At 38.3% G+C, this 16,310-nt stretch overlaps 1 protein-coding gene across 1 annotated transcript in view; it reads right to left on the bottom strand.

Annotated features, from left to right (window-relative positions):
• KIAA1217 (KIAA1217 ortholog) overlaps positions 1 to 16,310 on the bottom strand; it is an 820,488-nt gene that overhangs the window by 485,727 nt on the left and 318,451 nt on the right. The window contains 1 exon segment of the mRNA XM_009000044.5: positions 9,739 to 15,523. Within this exon segment, the coding sequence (XP_008998292.5) occupies positions 9,739 to 9,949 (211 nt within the window). The 5' untranslated portion in view covers positions 9,950 to 15,523.

Genomic DNA, 16,310 nt, shown 5'->3' with positions numbered 1-16,310 from the left:
TACAAAACAAGGGGAGGCAGACTTTGTGGTATGCCTTAAAACTCTAAGGATTATTAACTCAAGAAACCATAATAGTTAACTTGCTATAGCATTGTCATCAAGAAGAAGACTCTTCTGTCTAGATTTTCCAATTCTCAAATGCCTCTCCTACCCATGTGTACCCATGAGCTAGGAAGGTTGGTATTATGTGACTATATAAGAGATGGGTAATCTGATAGGCAGATTGATAGGTAGAGAGGCTCGTGATACTTTGATCCTAAATAGCCAACACTGATAAAAGTACTCTTAACAATGTATATAGCATATAATAATATGAGAAAATAATTTACTTGCTTGAGAGATATAGCCCCAAATCACAAGGTAATCACATCCTCTTTCACCTATTCTAATTCTGGTTATTTTTCAAATGGCCAAGTCCTGATTGCTTAAATGAATGCAATGTAATAAAAGTATTTTTTAAATGTAAGATGACTCATTAGACTTAGAAACTAAAAGTTGTAAGCAATATATGCACCAAGAAATGAGTACAAGGAAACTAAATGAAAAAGTCGTTTGGTAGCAAAATACTCTATTGGAGTTGGCTAAAACTCTCATTTGTGATTCTATGTAATCTCTTAAATTCTTTACAAAGAAATATTTCACTGAGACATTAAAGTTTGGAAGGTACTCAGTAGTATAGATTTTAGGAAAATAGTTACAGAAATAGAGCTTGTTACTTTAGTTTCCACTCTAGTTAAAGCAGAAACAGAAAATCATTTTATAATTTTTTAATGTCATTGAGATAAGAAATGTTTCTTTATCAGATCCATTAGAAATAAGCCACCAAAACCAAACTTATGTCTTATAAACATAATAAGAGATACTGCTCACATGTTCTCAGGATTAAAGAAGCCCCGATTATAACTTAGTTATATAGATAAAAATTCCGTAAAGATTCAGCACAACCATTGCCTGCTCAATGCTCACTCTTCTTCAACTTGGAGTACGCAAGTAGCAACAGAAAATAGGAGTGCAGGTAACAGACTAAAAGAGACACAACATATCAGAGGTTAATAAGAAGCCATGCCAATTGGCTTAGGTAAAGAGTTCATGAATAAAAGTCCAAAAGCCAGTGCAACAAAAACAGAGATAAATAAATGGGATCTAATTAAACTAAAAAGCTTCTGCACAGAAAAGGAAATAATCAGCAAAGCAAACAGACAACACACAGAGTAAGAGAAAATTTTTGCAGACCATGTATTTGAAAAAGGACTAATATCCAGAATCTACAAGGAACTCAAACAAATCAGCAAGAAGAAAACAAATAATCCCATCAAAAAGTGGGCAAAGAGTATGAATAGACAATTCTCAAAAGAATATGTACAAATAGCCAACAAGCATATGAAAAATGCTCAATATCACTAATTATCAGCAAAATGCAAATCAAAATCACAATGAGATACCAGCTTACTCCTGCAAGAATGGCCATCATTTAAAAATAAATAAACAACAGATGCTGTCATGGTTAAAAGGGAACACTTTGACACTTCTTGTGGGAATATAAACTAGTATAACCATTATGGAAAACATAGAGATTCCTTAAATAAGGAAACTTGTTCACAGTGGAATCTCTATGGTAAACACAGAAATTCCTCAAGTAACTAAAAGAAGAACTACTGTTTGCTCTAGCAATCCTATTACTGGGTATCTACCCAGAGGAAAAGAAGTCATTATATGAAAATGACACTTGTACATGCACTTTTATAGCAGCAAAATTCACAACTGGGAAAATACGGAACCAGCTTAAATGCCCATCAACCAACGAGTAGATAAAGTAGATAAAGAAAATAATAAATATATTCACCATGGATTACTAATCAGCCATAAAAAGGAACGAAATAATGTCATTCGCAGCAACCTGGATGGAGTTGGAAATCATTATTTTAAGTGAAGTAACTCAGTAATGGAAAATCAAACATCATATGTTCTTATTTATAAGCAGGAGATAAGCTATGAGAATGCAAAGGCATAAGAATGATATAATGGACTCTGGGGACTTGGGGGCAAGGGTATTAATGGGGTGAGGGATAAAAGACCACACACTGGGTACAGTGTACATTCCTTAGGTGATGGGTGTACCAAAATCTCAGAAATCACCACTAAAGAACTTTTTCCATGCAACCAAAATTAGTGAAATTAAAAAGAAGAAGAAGAAGAAGAAGAAGCCATGTCAAGAAGTGGACATTTGAAGGGAAATCTGGAGGTGTTCTTTCAATTTTTTCTTTTTTCTGCTTATTTTATATATATATAAGCTTATAAATATATATAATATATTCATAAGCATATATATGCATATATAATATATATTTATAAGCATATATATAATATATATGCATATATAATATATAATATATTTATAAGCATATATATAATATATATTATATATATATATATATATATATATATAAAAGCATTGAGTTATAAGACATTGGTTCAAACCAGTGTACATCTAGTCTTGATTAAAACAAGTAACTCTGGCTTTTTCCTTATATATTTTAAAAGAGATAATTTAGGTGATCTTTAGGTTTCTATGACACTTTAAAATTCTGAGACTCTTGTCCACAGTGAGTCATGCTTCTCTAATGCAATGCATTTACTTTTTGATCGCACTTGTGAGTTATTGATCTCTCTACTCTAAGTGGGCTATGCGAGGTTAACTAAAACAGATTAGCTCAGAGAAAAACCCCAGATTAACTTTAAGAGGTGACTTAATACTCCTTTTCTGATATGCTGAATTTTAACAGAAGAAAATAAAACATGGCAAAAAGAATTACTTATATTTCTCACTTTTCATTCATTACTAGGTGGGATAATTTTATTTATTCTTTTTTTTTTTTTTTTTTTTGAAAGAGAGTCTTGCTCTGTCACCCAGGCTGGGGTGCAGTGGTGCAATCTTAGCTCACTGCAACCTCTGCTTCCAAGGCTCCAACATTTTTTCTGCCACAGCCTCCCGGGTAGCTGTGATTACAGGTGCTTGCCACTATGCCTGGCTTATTTTTGTAGAGACAGGGTTCACCATGTTGGCCAGGCTGATCTCAAACTCCTGACCTCATGTGATCCACCCACCTTGGCCTCCCAAAGTGCTGGAATTACAGGCATGAGATACCTCACCCAGCCTGGGAGAAAATTTTTAAAAATATTAGTCAAGTAATTTTCCATATTCACACAGTCATAGCTCTTACTATATTTAACTAGAGAAAACTTGCCATTAAATACTCTTAAGCAAATTAAGTATGTGTAGTTTTCATTTGTACATTATCTGTTCAAAGTATGTTATGCAAATTGTAGCAAAAGGATGGGGAGAAACGTAATGGCCCATATAGATGTGTAATGCACGAATATGGATAAACTGATCTCAGTAATGAGCCAAAACTATGAATTTAATAACCGTGAGCCTAAGTTGCCACTGCTCTGTTGAATAAATACTGTACCCTTGACCTCTGATCTTCTCAACAAGGGAATGGAATTGGTCCTAAAGGCAGTCAGATAAAGAAAGGCACATGGACACAGGGAGGGGAACATCACACACTGGGGCCTGCCAGGGGGTGGGGGGGATAGGGGAGGGGTAGCAGGGGGTGGGGAATTGGGGAGGGAAAACATTAGGAGAAATACCTAATGTAGATGATAGGGGAATGGATGCAGCAAACCACCATGGCATATGTATACCTATGTAACAAACCTGCGCAATCTGCAATGTAACCCAGAACTTTAAAAAAAAAGTATAATTTAAAAAAAAGAGAAAGGCACATAATCAATATAAATACATTGCTACTTCTGGAAAGTACTAGAAAAAGTATAAGTCTTATCAATGGATGATACCCACTGACTTCTGTTATCAGCTTGCTCCTTTTTATTAGCAAAAAGCCATACACTGTGTGCACCTTTTAGAGACCTTGCCTATCCACAGCCATGACTGTCTTCAGGCTACTTCACTGTGCATGAGTCTAAAATCACTGCAGTCATCAGCAGGGTCCAGAAAAAATTTGAGTGCCACTAGCAAGGGCACAAACTTTTTGTTCTCCAGTTATTAACATTTTTGACTTGCAGAGGTGGACAATATTGAGCTCCAGGTATCTAAAGGTGATCTCAATCAACATGTACTATAGGAAAGAAGTTGCATGTAAGGTTACTCCTTAAACATAAAGAATAAGGCAATGTATGCAATCAATCAGGGGCTGATAATGGAGTTTTTCTGGTGTGGGCACATGCATGGTATTTGCAACACAGTGAGATTTTATCCTCTACAGAAATTGTAGGTATGTAAATAGAGACCCCTTTGTGCTTGACTTAGAGTATTCATGCAGCACATGAGCTCTTGAGAACACTGGACACACATTAAGTCGTTAATCCTCACCACTACTTCTCCCCATAAACCACGTATTATTATTCTTTAATGGTTGATGAAATTCAGTCCAGAAGGATAATTGCCTTGCTCGAGGCCACAGAGGGAACCTGTGTCAGAAGAGAATTAGGCTTGAGTGATTTTTGGCCTGCAGGCTTGTACTAGGACCACCAGGTCATGTGAGATGGAATAGCCTTTCTTGAACTGTATGCAGAGTGTGTGTGTGTGTGTGTGTGTGTGTGTGGGTGCGCGCGCGGGCGCGCACATGTGTGTGTATGCGTGTGTGCCTGTGTGTGTACACACTCATGTCTGCAGAGATAAGTATACATCTTGGAACAGCAGGGTCCTATAGCCAATGTATCCTTTATTTCAATATTAGAATAGCGTCTACAGTTTTGCGTTACATTTAATTCTGAAATTTGTTCTCATCCTTTTCCATTTCTTTGTTTTGTTTAAGATACAGTACTCCCGGGCAACAAATAAAAATGCTGAAAACAGAAGAGCTTATTCTGAGTTACAGAGTGTCACAAGAAAGATTTTTTGGGAACTAGCTAATCAGTCACAAAGTGTTAACTCATATTAACTTCTTTGATGAGTGAATTGCTTTTCTGTGTAGAAAGGTGCTCTAGCATCATGGTGAAATGTGCAAGAACAGGGCTCAAACCCACTGGAATTAGAATTCTGGCTCTATTTCTTATTGTCTGCATGACGATGGGAAAGTAACACAAACTCTCTGATACAGTTTGGCTCTGTGTCCCCATCCACATCTTCTGTCAGATTGTAATCCCCATGTGTCAGGGAAGGGGCCTGTTGGGAGGTGATTGAATTATGGAGGCAGATTTCCCTCTTGCTGTTCTTGTGTGAGTGAATGAGTGAGTTCTCATGAGACTGACGGTTTAAAAGTGTGGCAGCTCCTTCTTTGCTCTCTTTTTCTCCTGCTTCACTGTGGTAAGATGTGTTTGCTTCCCCTTCGCCTTCCGCCATGATTGTTTTCTTGAGGCCTCCCCAGCCACACAGAACTATAAGTCAATTAAATCTCTTTTCTTTATAAATTACCCAGTTTCAGGTAATTCTTTATAGCAGTGTGAAAATGGATTAATACACCCTCTGTCTCACTTTCCTCATCAGCAAAATAGGAATAGTAAGAGGATTATGTCAGAGGACTTTTGTGAGGACTACATGGGTCAACGTATTTGTAAGTGCTTAGAAGTGTTGTGGCCACACAGGAAGAATCCAATAGAGGTTAGGTATCATCATCATCATCATCATCATCATCATTACAAATATGTAAGAGATGGAAGCTAGTTTTTCAAACCAAGCTTGCAGTCAGTATTTATGTCCTCTTTTTAAAAGTATTTTTCTTTACAACAGTTAAAAGGTAAACAATAAATAAATGAATAAGTAAGTAAGTAAAATCAGGGCAAAACAATTTCGGGGCAGGGGAACCAGAAAGCCCAGAAAGAAATGCCATATTCTCAGATATTGGCTCATATCCTTATCCTGAATAAAATTGTTGACATATATCTTTATATACAGTTCAACATTCACTTTTCATTTGGTGGGTTTGTATCATAAAGAAATTTTTCTATAGGTAAACACGAGTTTCAAGGCTGTTGTAATAAGAATGATTGGGGCCGGGCGCAGTGGCTCACGCCTGTAATTCCAGCACTTTGGGAGGCTGAGGCAGGTGGATCACGAGGTCAAGAGATCGAGACCAACCTGGTCAACATGGTGAAACCCCGTCTCTACTAAAATACAAAAACATTAGCTGGGCATGGTGGCGTGTGCCAGTAATTCCAGCTACTCAGGAGGCTGAGGCAGGAGAATTGCCTGAACCCAGGAGGCAGAGGTTTTGGTGAACCAAAATCGTGCCATTGCACTCCAGCCTGGGTAACAAGAATGAAAATTCTGTCTCAAAAAAAAAAAAAAAATGATTGATTGCCAGGTTCTTCTGCTCTAGGGGTCAATTCAGATCACTGGTTCAGAATGAAAGCATACCAGTATCACACTGATATGGTTACTCTCATCATGAAACATAGGTATATGGTACCATCAGATTAGACCAGGCAATGATAAACACATTAGGTAAATGAAGCACATAGATATATTGTTTATATACAGAAAATAACACCATGTGCTTTGGTCCCAAAATAATCAGAATTTTAAAAGCTTCTTGGAAATTAAAAATATGATGATGTTCAAAGTTAGACAGTAGAAGAGCTAGAATATAAGATTAAAAAATATCCTAGAAAAACTCAACAGATAAAAGCTTAAAAATATCAGGGAAAAATGAGTAACAGAAAAATTGATGTAGTAGATTCAAGAGCCAACTCCTAGGAGGTCGATAAAGAGAGAACTAGAGCAAATACAGAGAAAGAAACTATCAAAGAATTGATAGGAAAGAATACCCAGAACTGAAGGCCATGATGTCTCAAATTGAAAGAGCCCATCAAGCCAAAATGAATGAATCAAACTCCTAAATTTTAAATACTTCTGTGAAATTTTAGAACATCAATGATAAAGAAAGAGATTCTTAAAACTTCAAGAGAAAGAGAAAACAGTGCATACAAAGGAAACTGTTAATCTTTGAAGAACATAAGACTTCTCATCAACACTTCCAGATTCCAAAACACAATGAAGGCCTTTAACATTACGAGGAAAAAAATTATTTTTGCTCTAAAAGTCTATGTCTGTCCAAACTGTCAATGAAATGTAAAAATATAATAAAGATATTTTTGGACATGCAAACATTTAAAAAGTTTACCTGTCATTTAACTTTCCTTATGCTTCTTGAGAATGTGCTTTAGCAAAATAATAAAGGAAAGTAAGAGATACCTGTTCTGGTGTTCTAGAAATCAGGCAGGAAAGAGCAGGGCAGAAGGACTGAGGGATGCAGAGAAAAGCATCTGGAAAAAAAGGGGGGGTTCTACTAATATGACCATGACGATACAGTTTTTTGGAGAATAGAGATGCTGAGGACAGAAGACTAAAAAGACTTTAAAACTGTAAGAGAAAATGATTCAGCCTACTTCAACTTTAAAACTGTAAGGGAAAATGATTCAGCCTACTTCAACTTTAAAACTGCAAGGGACAATGATTCAGCCTACTTCTCAGTCTAGCAATAAAAAGATTTATGAGGTCAAATTAGTTACATACTTTACTGATTTTCAGCTTTAAGAATTATCCTATAGATAGATGATGGAAACTTGATTATGTTAACCAAACAACTATTATCAGTATTTTAATGCCCAAATAAAAGTACGGAAGAGAAAATTTAAGAAGTGGAGAGGGGAGTATGTAAAAGAGGTAAAAGGAAGAGTCACTACACTAATCTAAGAAATATACTAAATGGTAGACACACTTAAAAAAAGTTATAGATGTACCAGGGTGCCCTCATTTAACAAATTACACAAGGGAGAAATAAAGTCTGACACATGACAAGCTGCATCGAGATTAAGCTAAACCTTGTGGACCAAATGTAATGAACATTCTAATGAACTAACACCAGAATCTCAGTGAGGACGGCAAAACACACCACATCAATTCAACACAAATCTCAGATGGTGTGGCTACTATTGGATTTCTGGATCTCATGACAACCGTGTTCCACGAAAGCCTAATGCAACATAGCTGAGGACAGACTCTTAGAGAGAGACTCATAGTGTGATTTGCCAACTATTAAATGCTTCTACTGGTACTATATGGTACAATGTATTGGATAAAAAAATACTGATTAAAGAATAAAAACAAGCATACGTGATGATAACATCTTTCAAAAACAAGCCAGTTTTGCTGTCAATATCAAAATGTCTTGTGGTAGAATGGTTTCTTTTCCTCTCAGAGAAATACTAAGAAAATACCACCTCATTATTTTAAATTTTACCCCCCGTTTATTTATTTTTTAATAAAAATATGCCTTATTTATATTGATTTTGGACTTTGATACTCATTCTTGGTTTTAAATGACTTTTAACTAATCCCAACTCAAATCTGTTATCAAAGAAAACTGTTTTCACCCACTAAGTCTATTCAAAAGTATTCTCATAGGTTGCTATGGAAAGGCCAGCATTTTGAATAAATCTTTGGAATAAGCATTGAGCCTCAGATTGTTTGTTTATAAAAGGATATGCTCTGTATAAATGTTTGGACACTCTTTAGGTTGAGGTAGTTGGCATTCCTTTTTCTAAGAATTTTTCAGATTTTTACACATATTCTAACATGAAAGAAAGTTTTACTTTTATACAGCCAAAATTCATTCTATTCAGCCGCTCTGTCAATACTTCCATGGTCTTTTAGTGTTGACTGCATGTACCTTTTATGAGGCATTTTGGTCTCAGTTTTTTGTATAAGCACGTCATTGCTCACAGTGGACAAAACAATAAAACTAAGGAAAAATTAGAATTTTCCAGACAGATAATTACATCTTTAGTACAGGGCACAGAAATGTATCACTGCATATTTATTTGTCATAGTTTTTAACAGAGAAGAGGTCAGGTTTAAAATTATAAAATAGGCTTTTTATAAAATAAAAACTTCCAGTTATAAGAATGAGAATATTAAAACAATTTTTTATCTTACTATAAAATCACAGGACCAAATACTACATTTGTAGTAGAGAACTCAAACTCTATTAAAATAAGTATTATAAATGCTGCTTAGTGATTTAATATGTAGTTCTTGGTACAATGGGGAAAATTACCATTATATTTTTAACTATGATTTCATTGCCCTCTGTGATTATATACGTTAAAATAACAGATAGCTTTAGTTACCACATTTCTCAATTCCTGGGCAAATATCCACCAATACTCTTGCTAGATGAAACCTTCCAACGTTCATCTGTGAAGGCTAATGCTCCGGGTAACAATGCTAGAAGAAATTTTTATCATGCTTTTCAAGGAATCATATATTAGACTAGCATTTCAGATACAATTGATTTTTAAAAGAGACTGTACACAATTAAGCATGCAACAATTTCATTGCTGGTTAATGATGAGGTTTTGGAATATTTTTCTTCCTTTTTTTGTTTCTATTCATATAAAGGGTAAGAAACTTCGAATATGATTGAATTATGAAAGACTACAAGAATAAAATCTGTTATTCTGGAAGACAAGTGAAAACAATCCGTGTTTCTTATCTCATTCCTTAATTAATGATAGAAAGTTCTATCACCTGCATCTTCCTTATTACTGGTTATTTTTAGCAACACACTCCAGGATTTTAGAAAATTTCACATTCAATCAAATGGATAAGTTTTGAAGCCATGAAAGTCTCATTCATTGAAGTTACCGGGCAGTATTGTTAAGCAGGAAGTTTCTAAGCAAACACTCACAAAAGCAGTGGATTTCAAACATTACCTTTGTGTGTTGCAGCCTTCCGCTGGGCAGGAGTTGCCGCTGTTTGCACCTGCTGCTGTTTGACCAAATTTCCTTCACTCCCAGTTCTTAAAATCTTCTCACCTAAGCTTATTTTTTTGTGTTTGCTGTTCAAATCATCCCGCTTAGCTGATGGCAGCTTAGAAGCTGCGTTAGAGAAGAAAGGTCTAGCCAAGCGAGAGGGTTTGGACATTTTAAATGGGAGAAAAAACAACAAGAAAAAAAAACACCCACAAACTCCAGAATGTTACCTGCTGGGACAGCAGATTCTAAAAAATCCTTTGGGCTTCACTTTTCAACGGACACAGTTACAGTATGAAGTGCAGCTGGACGGAAAGTGCTGGGCTCGCACTTGAATCTCTTTTAAACACAAGGCGTCAGGCAGCCCCGTAGCCCATTTACGGGACCTGTGGAATGTAAATCTGTGTATCTCAGATGCCGGTGACAGTTTTGCAGTGGTAAATGCTCCAATTCAGAGCAGACAGCAGATGCTGCATTAGGCAATATGAAACACACACACACACACACGCACATGCACACGCATGATACTCCCTTGCATGCAGAGATTACACATCAGACAGCCTAGAAATGGAAAAAGAATGTAAATATTACCCCACCCACTCAGGTACAATACTTAAAAATGAGCCTGATGTGTGGTTTGTATTATTAAGTGCGCACCACGTTCAGTTTCCAGGCATAAGTTCAAGCAAATATTTCCTTGCCTTAGCACATTCCTATAGTATATTCCAAGAGGTGACCATGTAACGAACGCCCACCTTACATAATTACTTCTGCTGTTGCTTATAGAACAGGCACAGCACCATGACAAAGTAAGAAAACAGCAGGATGTAATTTCCATACCTCTTCGGGCTGCCATAGGGTACAGACTGACTGATAAAGAGGGCAATTGCGTGTCTGTGTGGTGTGTTGTGGGATGTGTATATATGTGTGCATGTGCATATGTGTGTGTGTCAGAGACAGAGAGTTGGGGGTAGAGATATAAATTATTTTACCTTTTAAAGAGTTTGGAGTTTATTCTAACAGACAAATACTTGTACTTAGCATGCTTTACAGAAAACAACAGTCATGATGTAAAAATCAAGTGTGTTCAAGGGGTCAAATTTTTCAAGGCTGAAAACATTCCTTCCACCAATTGAACACGAAGCCCATACCAAAAGCATACAACCTCTCCCCCACTAAGGATAACCATTTTCCCTCTTAGTTCCCCATGTCAGTGATTTTTATGACTTGAGGTTAAGCTGTTTCCAACCTCAATTATGCTGTGTTCCCTCGGGGAGAGTCTACACAAACTCTCTATGAACTATAAAAAGGTTCTTAGAAGATGTGGTCATATAACTCCACTCCAAGTGTAAATATCGTCCTATTCCCCATTTACAGTTGATAAATGTGAAGCTACTTAGCACTTTATCAGACACAGTTATGTGCTGGAAAGAGTATACATTTTGGAATCAATGGGAACAGGAGTTACCTCTAAATTCTAAACGTGGGCCTAGCCCAGGGGAAGTTACCTTCTCTGGCTTTTCATTATTAAAATTGGGATAGTAATTTTTGCCACATAGAGTTACTATATAGACCAGCTGAAATGACAAATCTGCACCTTCTTGGGCACATGGTAGCACTCAATAAATACTTTCCTTAGCCCGTTTTTCCAAAAATTCAGTTTTAATGATTTCTAACAGGTCTAGCATAGCCTTATTAAAAACGTCAGTTACAAGATCAACTCTTCACTCAGACCACAGAGTCCATACATAGTAGGATCAAACTCATAACCTCAGCCCTATAAACTGGGAGAAAAAAATGTGAGAGTAAACCCTTCATATTATGAGAAGCATCCTGCAAATGTAATGAACCACCACATTTGCAAACATTGCTGTATCATAAAATCCACTCCATTAAATTTAGTAAAGCATAACTATGAAATTCAAGTGAGCCTTTTACTCTTAATAATTCTGTCCAAATAAGAAAGTCCATGCTTTCATTTCTCCAAATTATCTTTATGTCTGCTCAAGAACTATTGCTTTGTCAGGCTTCTTCATTTCCCTCATCATATTAGCGGTCATCTTTCTTTTCAGGAAAAGATTTCACAAGGAAACTAACTTTGGCTACTTCATAGGCTGTCAATTGAGGAGCATTACAGTTGTGGAGGGATGAAGGAGGCACATACCAGTCAGGACTCTCCACTCACTAGCCAAGTGGCCCCTCCAGAGACCAGGCTCACATTTTAGATTCCTGCCTCAGAATAATGACTGACAGCAACATAGCTTGGACCCTGGTGGATACAAATCACATGACTCTGAGGGATGTGGCACCTGGCAAAGGACTTCAGTCTGGAAAGCTGGCTGGAAGGATCAGTGCCAGGAAAGAAGTGTGACTGCATCCTGACACCATCTAAAACAGGTGGTTTACCCATGCAGTGTGGGTAGAAGCATTTCAGAGGAAAAGAATGACGTTTCATTATAGCACACTTTCCTTTTCTGGGAGAGCCAGTATGATGAGACTACTTTTACAAAGAGAGGGGGAAAAAATCAAAGTGATTATGCTATAGGCCTCAATTTCAATAGAGTTGAAATTGTATTAGGTTCTCCAAAAAAACAGAGCCAATGGGAGTTGTATATATATACCATGATGATATATATATGGATATGTCCATATATACATATGTGTATATATTCATTTGTATGCATATACAAATGTCCTTTGACTTACAATGGGTCCTGATAAGCCCATTGAAAGTTGAAAATAGGATAAGTAAAAAATGCATTGAATATACCTAGCATGCCAAACATTATAGCTTAGCCGATCCTGCTTTAAACTTGCCCAGAACACTTAAAGTAGCCTAGAGTTGGGCAAACCATCTTCCTACACAAAACAATGTAGAGTATCTGTCGCTTACCCTCACAATTGTGTGGCTGACCAGGGGTGGCTCACTGTTGCTGCCCAGCATATAGAGGGAGTAGTGTATTGTATATCACTAGCCTGGGAATAGATCACAATTCAAAATTCAAAGGATGGTTTCTACTGAATGCATATTCTTTTCCCACCATTGTAAAGTCAAAAAATCCTAGGTTGAACTATAAGTTGGGGACTGTGTGTATATCAACAGAACAAATACATATGTATGACATAGATGTCTGCACTGCTGGGATGGGGGTGGAGTGGAGGGTGGCCAGGGCAGCTTTCTTTAGGCCATGGTGTTTTTCCAAACCTGAAAGGCAACAGAATCAGCTGGGGAGCCTCTTAAAAAAATCATTTCTGGACTCCATCTCAGGCCCAGTGAATTAGAATTTCTGGAAAAAGCCCAAAAGAGGGTCCAAGAAATTTATAAAAGCAATTCTTGGCTAGGTGCGGCGGCTCACGCCTGTCATCCCAGCATTTTGGGAGGCCAAGGTGGGTGGATCACTTGAGGTTAGGAGTTCGAGACCATTCTAGTCAACATGTTGAAACCTTGTTTCTACTAAAAATACAAAACTTAGCTGGGGCATGGTGGCACAGGCCTATAGTCCCAGGAGGCTGAGGCAGGAGGATTGCCTGAGCCCAGGAGGCCGAGATCATGCTACTGCACTCCAGCCTGGGTGACAGAGTGAGATCCTGACTTAAAAAAAAACAAAAAACAAAAAGCAATTCTCATGTGATTGTCATGCTTAGTGGGCTTTGAAAACAGCTGCTTGTCTGAGCCACTGGAAGCTGTCTCCCTTCCCTGTGTCCATGCCAGCAGCTACTGGACCCGACTTTCCTAGGCTGCCCTCCCAGGTGGTCCTGCATCTTAGGGGATAGATCACTTGCAGTCTGCTTGCTTATATTTGCTTCTTCCATTTTTTAGGGACTACCTGCCATCAACAGGTTATGTCCCTTTATGGGGCACTGGGGAACCTGCCTGAGAGCACCACGCTCATTTCACTTGTCACCTAATCAGAGTTTCAGTGACCATGCTTGGTTTGAGCTGGAATACTTGGGGTAAATGTATCCCCTGACACTCAAGAAACAGACTTCACATGTCTGCACCCAAACTGATGCATCTGTTTAAATAAGGCTGGTTCATCCACAAGGTCAATATTTTAAAGTCCGTTGAAGAGCACCACGTGGTTTATTATTCTTTTTCTCTATTCACTGGAAGTTTCCTGGAATGCTTTGTCATTTTAGTGTATATCAAACCCTCAGGCCATCATAAAGCCTGAACACAGGGGCCGAGATCAACAATGCATGGCATATTTTAAACCAAGAAAAGAAGAGAAAGTTGATACAGAAACATTTCCTTGGTCATGCAGTTTCAAGCCTGCACAACAGAAAACCATTATAAAAATCAAAGGCGGAAATAAAGAAGACAGGTTTTATTAATTTTTTTCTACCCTTACCTCATTCCTAACAAAAAATGTGAGTTGGCTTGCAAAATACATACACTACTAAGATAAGATTTGTGTGACATTAAAATAAGAAATGAATAATCACGGAGTCTGGAGGAAAAGAAATTTGGCTGTGAGCTTCCTAGCACCAAAGCAAAAAAGGAAAGAGAAGTGTTTATAGATGTTATTTTTATCATTAGTTTGATTCCAAAAATAAGAAAGCAGCCATTAGATCACAAAGATTTTGTTTGAATTGTGAGTGATCTCAGAGTAAAAGACCAGTTTCTAGAGAACAAACCTTGTCTCCCTCTGGGCATAATACACACCTATAAAGCTTATTCCACGAACGCTGCTTTAATCTGGAATAGACAATGTCTCTCCTACAATCGGTAAGCATCTTGCCCATCTACTTCAGAGTGTAAGACTTCCAGACTGAGATAATTCACCAGTGATCAGGTTTGCTCTGAGGTTTACTTTGAATTTGTGGGTTTTATTCCTTTTTCTTTTCTTTTTTGTTTTGTTAAGACAGAATACCACTCTATTGTCCAGACCAGAGTGCAGTGGCACAATCTCAGCTCACTGCAATCTCTGCCTCCTGGGTTCAAGCAATTCTCATGCCTCATCCTCCTAAGTAGCTGAGATTATGGGCACCTGCCATCATGCCCAGCTTTTTTTTTTTTTTTTTTTTTTGTAACTTTAGTAGAGATGGGATTTCACCATGTTGGCCGGGCTAGTCTTGAACTCCTGACCTCAGATGATCCTCCTGCCTTGGCCTCCCAAAGTGCTGGGATTATAGGCTGAGCCACCACCCCCAGCCTGGGTTTCACTCCTATGTGTGACCCCTTCTGGGCCATTATCTCCCCACAGTGACCTAATCCTAGTAGGATTCAACACACTGAACCTTGACATTTGCCTTTTCCTTAAGACTTTGTAACAATCCCCCTGCATGTGTTGGTGATAGCCTCTGCTTTCCAGGGCCCTATGGATCTTCTCCCTGAGTCTCATGATTTCACTGTCAGCACCTATGGAATTGGCCTGATCATCTTTGGCCTGTTCAGAAAGGATGGGACTGGAAGTTTTCTTCCTATTCTAACATTCCAAGTGCTTACCCTGTTGATTCGGTTTGGATGTGTGTCCAAGTCTCAACCTCAATCTTCATGGTGGGCCTAGTGGAGATGTTTCGGTGATGGGAGTGAATCCTTCATGAATGGCTTGTTGCTGTCCTCGTGGTAAGGAGTGCATCCTCAGTCTATTAGTTCACTTGATTAGTTCACATGAAATATGTTTGCGGCCTCCCCTCCCTCTTGCTCCCTTCTTGGCATGTCACTTGCTGGTTCCCATTCACTTTCTGCCATGATTTCAAGCTTCACCAGGAGCAGATTCTGGCACTATGTTTCATGTACAGCCTGTAGAACCATGAGCCAAATAAAAGTCATTTCTTTATAAATTACCCAGTCTTGAATATTTCGTTACAGCTATGCAAATGGATGAATACACCTGTCTATTCCGATTCCAGCTACCATCACTTTTCAGCATGAGAACATCTTCTTGAACCATCTTCAGTGATCTCACTATTAAATGATGCATTGTACTTTTGGGCCTCCCGGACCCCCTCCCCACATATCCCTGGTTCTGTGACTGGATGCTTCCAGACCTGTCTGGAAATCCTTTCTGTTGAAGTCAGTCCTCACCAAAGAGAGAGAACGTTACGGTATTCCAAACAAGGAGCTTGAGTAAGTGAACTAGCTCTTCTGATGAACCAAAGCTTCCGGATTCTGCTTTGATAACTGCCTGAGCTGCCTGACTTAGGGATGTTCTTTGCTGCCCCAGTGAAGGAGGCAGTTCTAGGGGCTCTCCACCCTGGGTCTGGTTCAAGGCCACAACCTATAGTGACCCTGTTCTTGGCTGGCCTTCACCTGCGCTCTAATGAGAAGCTCTACTTAGTAATGTATACTTGTTTTCTGTCCGGATTTGACACCACTGGCTGCCCACACATGACTGTTCCTTCCATCCATAGCGGGGGGCTGGCTCTGAGGATCTCCTGTGCATTCCTTACCTCATTCCTAACAAAGGAATGAGTCTATGCCTAGCTTCAAGCTGCCTCACATCTCTCTGAGTCTATTCTGTTTTCCAAATCCCAAAGGCACAGCTGACTTTGCTTGTTTGACAGCACATGAAATCTCCATATTTACT

Source organism: Callithrix jacchus, chromosome 7 (genome assembly GCF_049354715.1).
Source record: "Callithrix jacchus isolate 240 chromosome 7, calJac240_pri, whole genome shotgun sequence".
Lineage (NCBI taxonomy): Eukaryota > Metazoa > Chordata > Mammalia > Primates > Cebidae > Callithrix > Callithrix jacchus.
The sequence above is the reverse complement of the archived record's forward strand: the minus strand, read 5'-3'. Positions and strand labels throughout refer to the sequence as shown.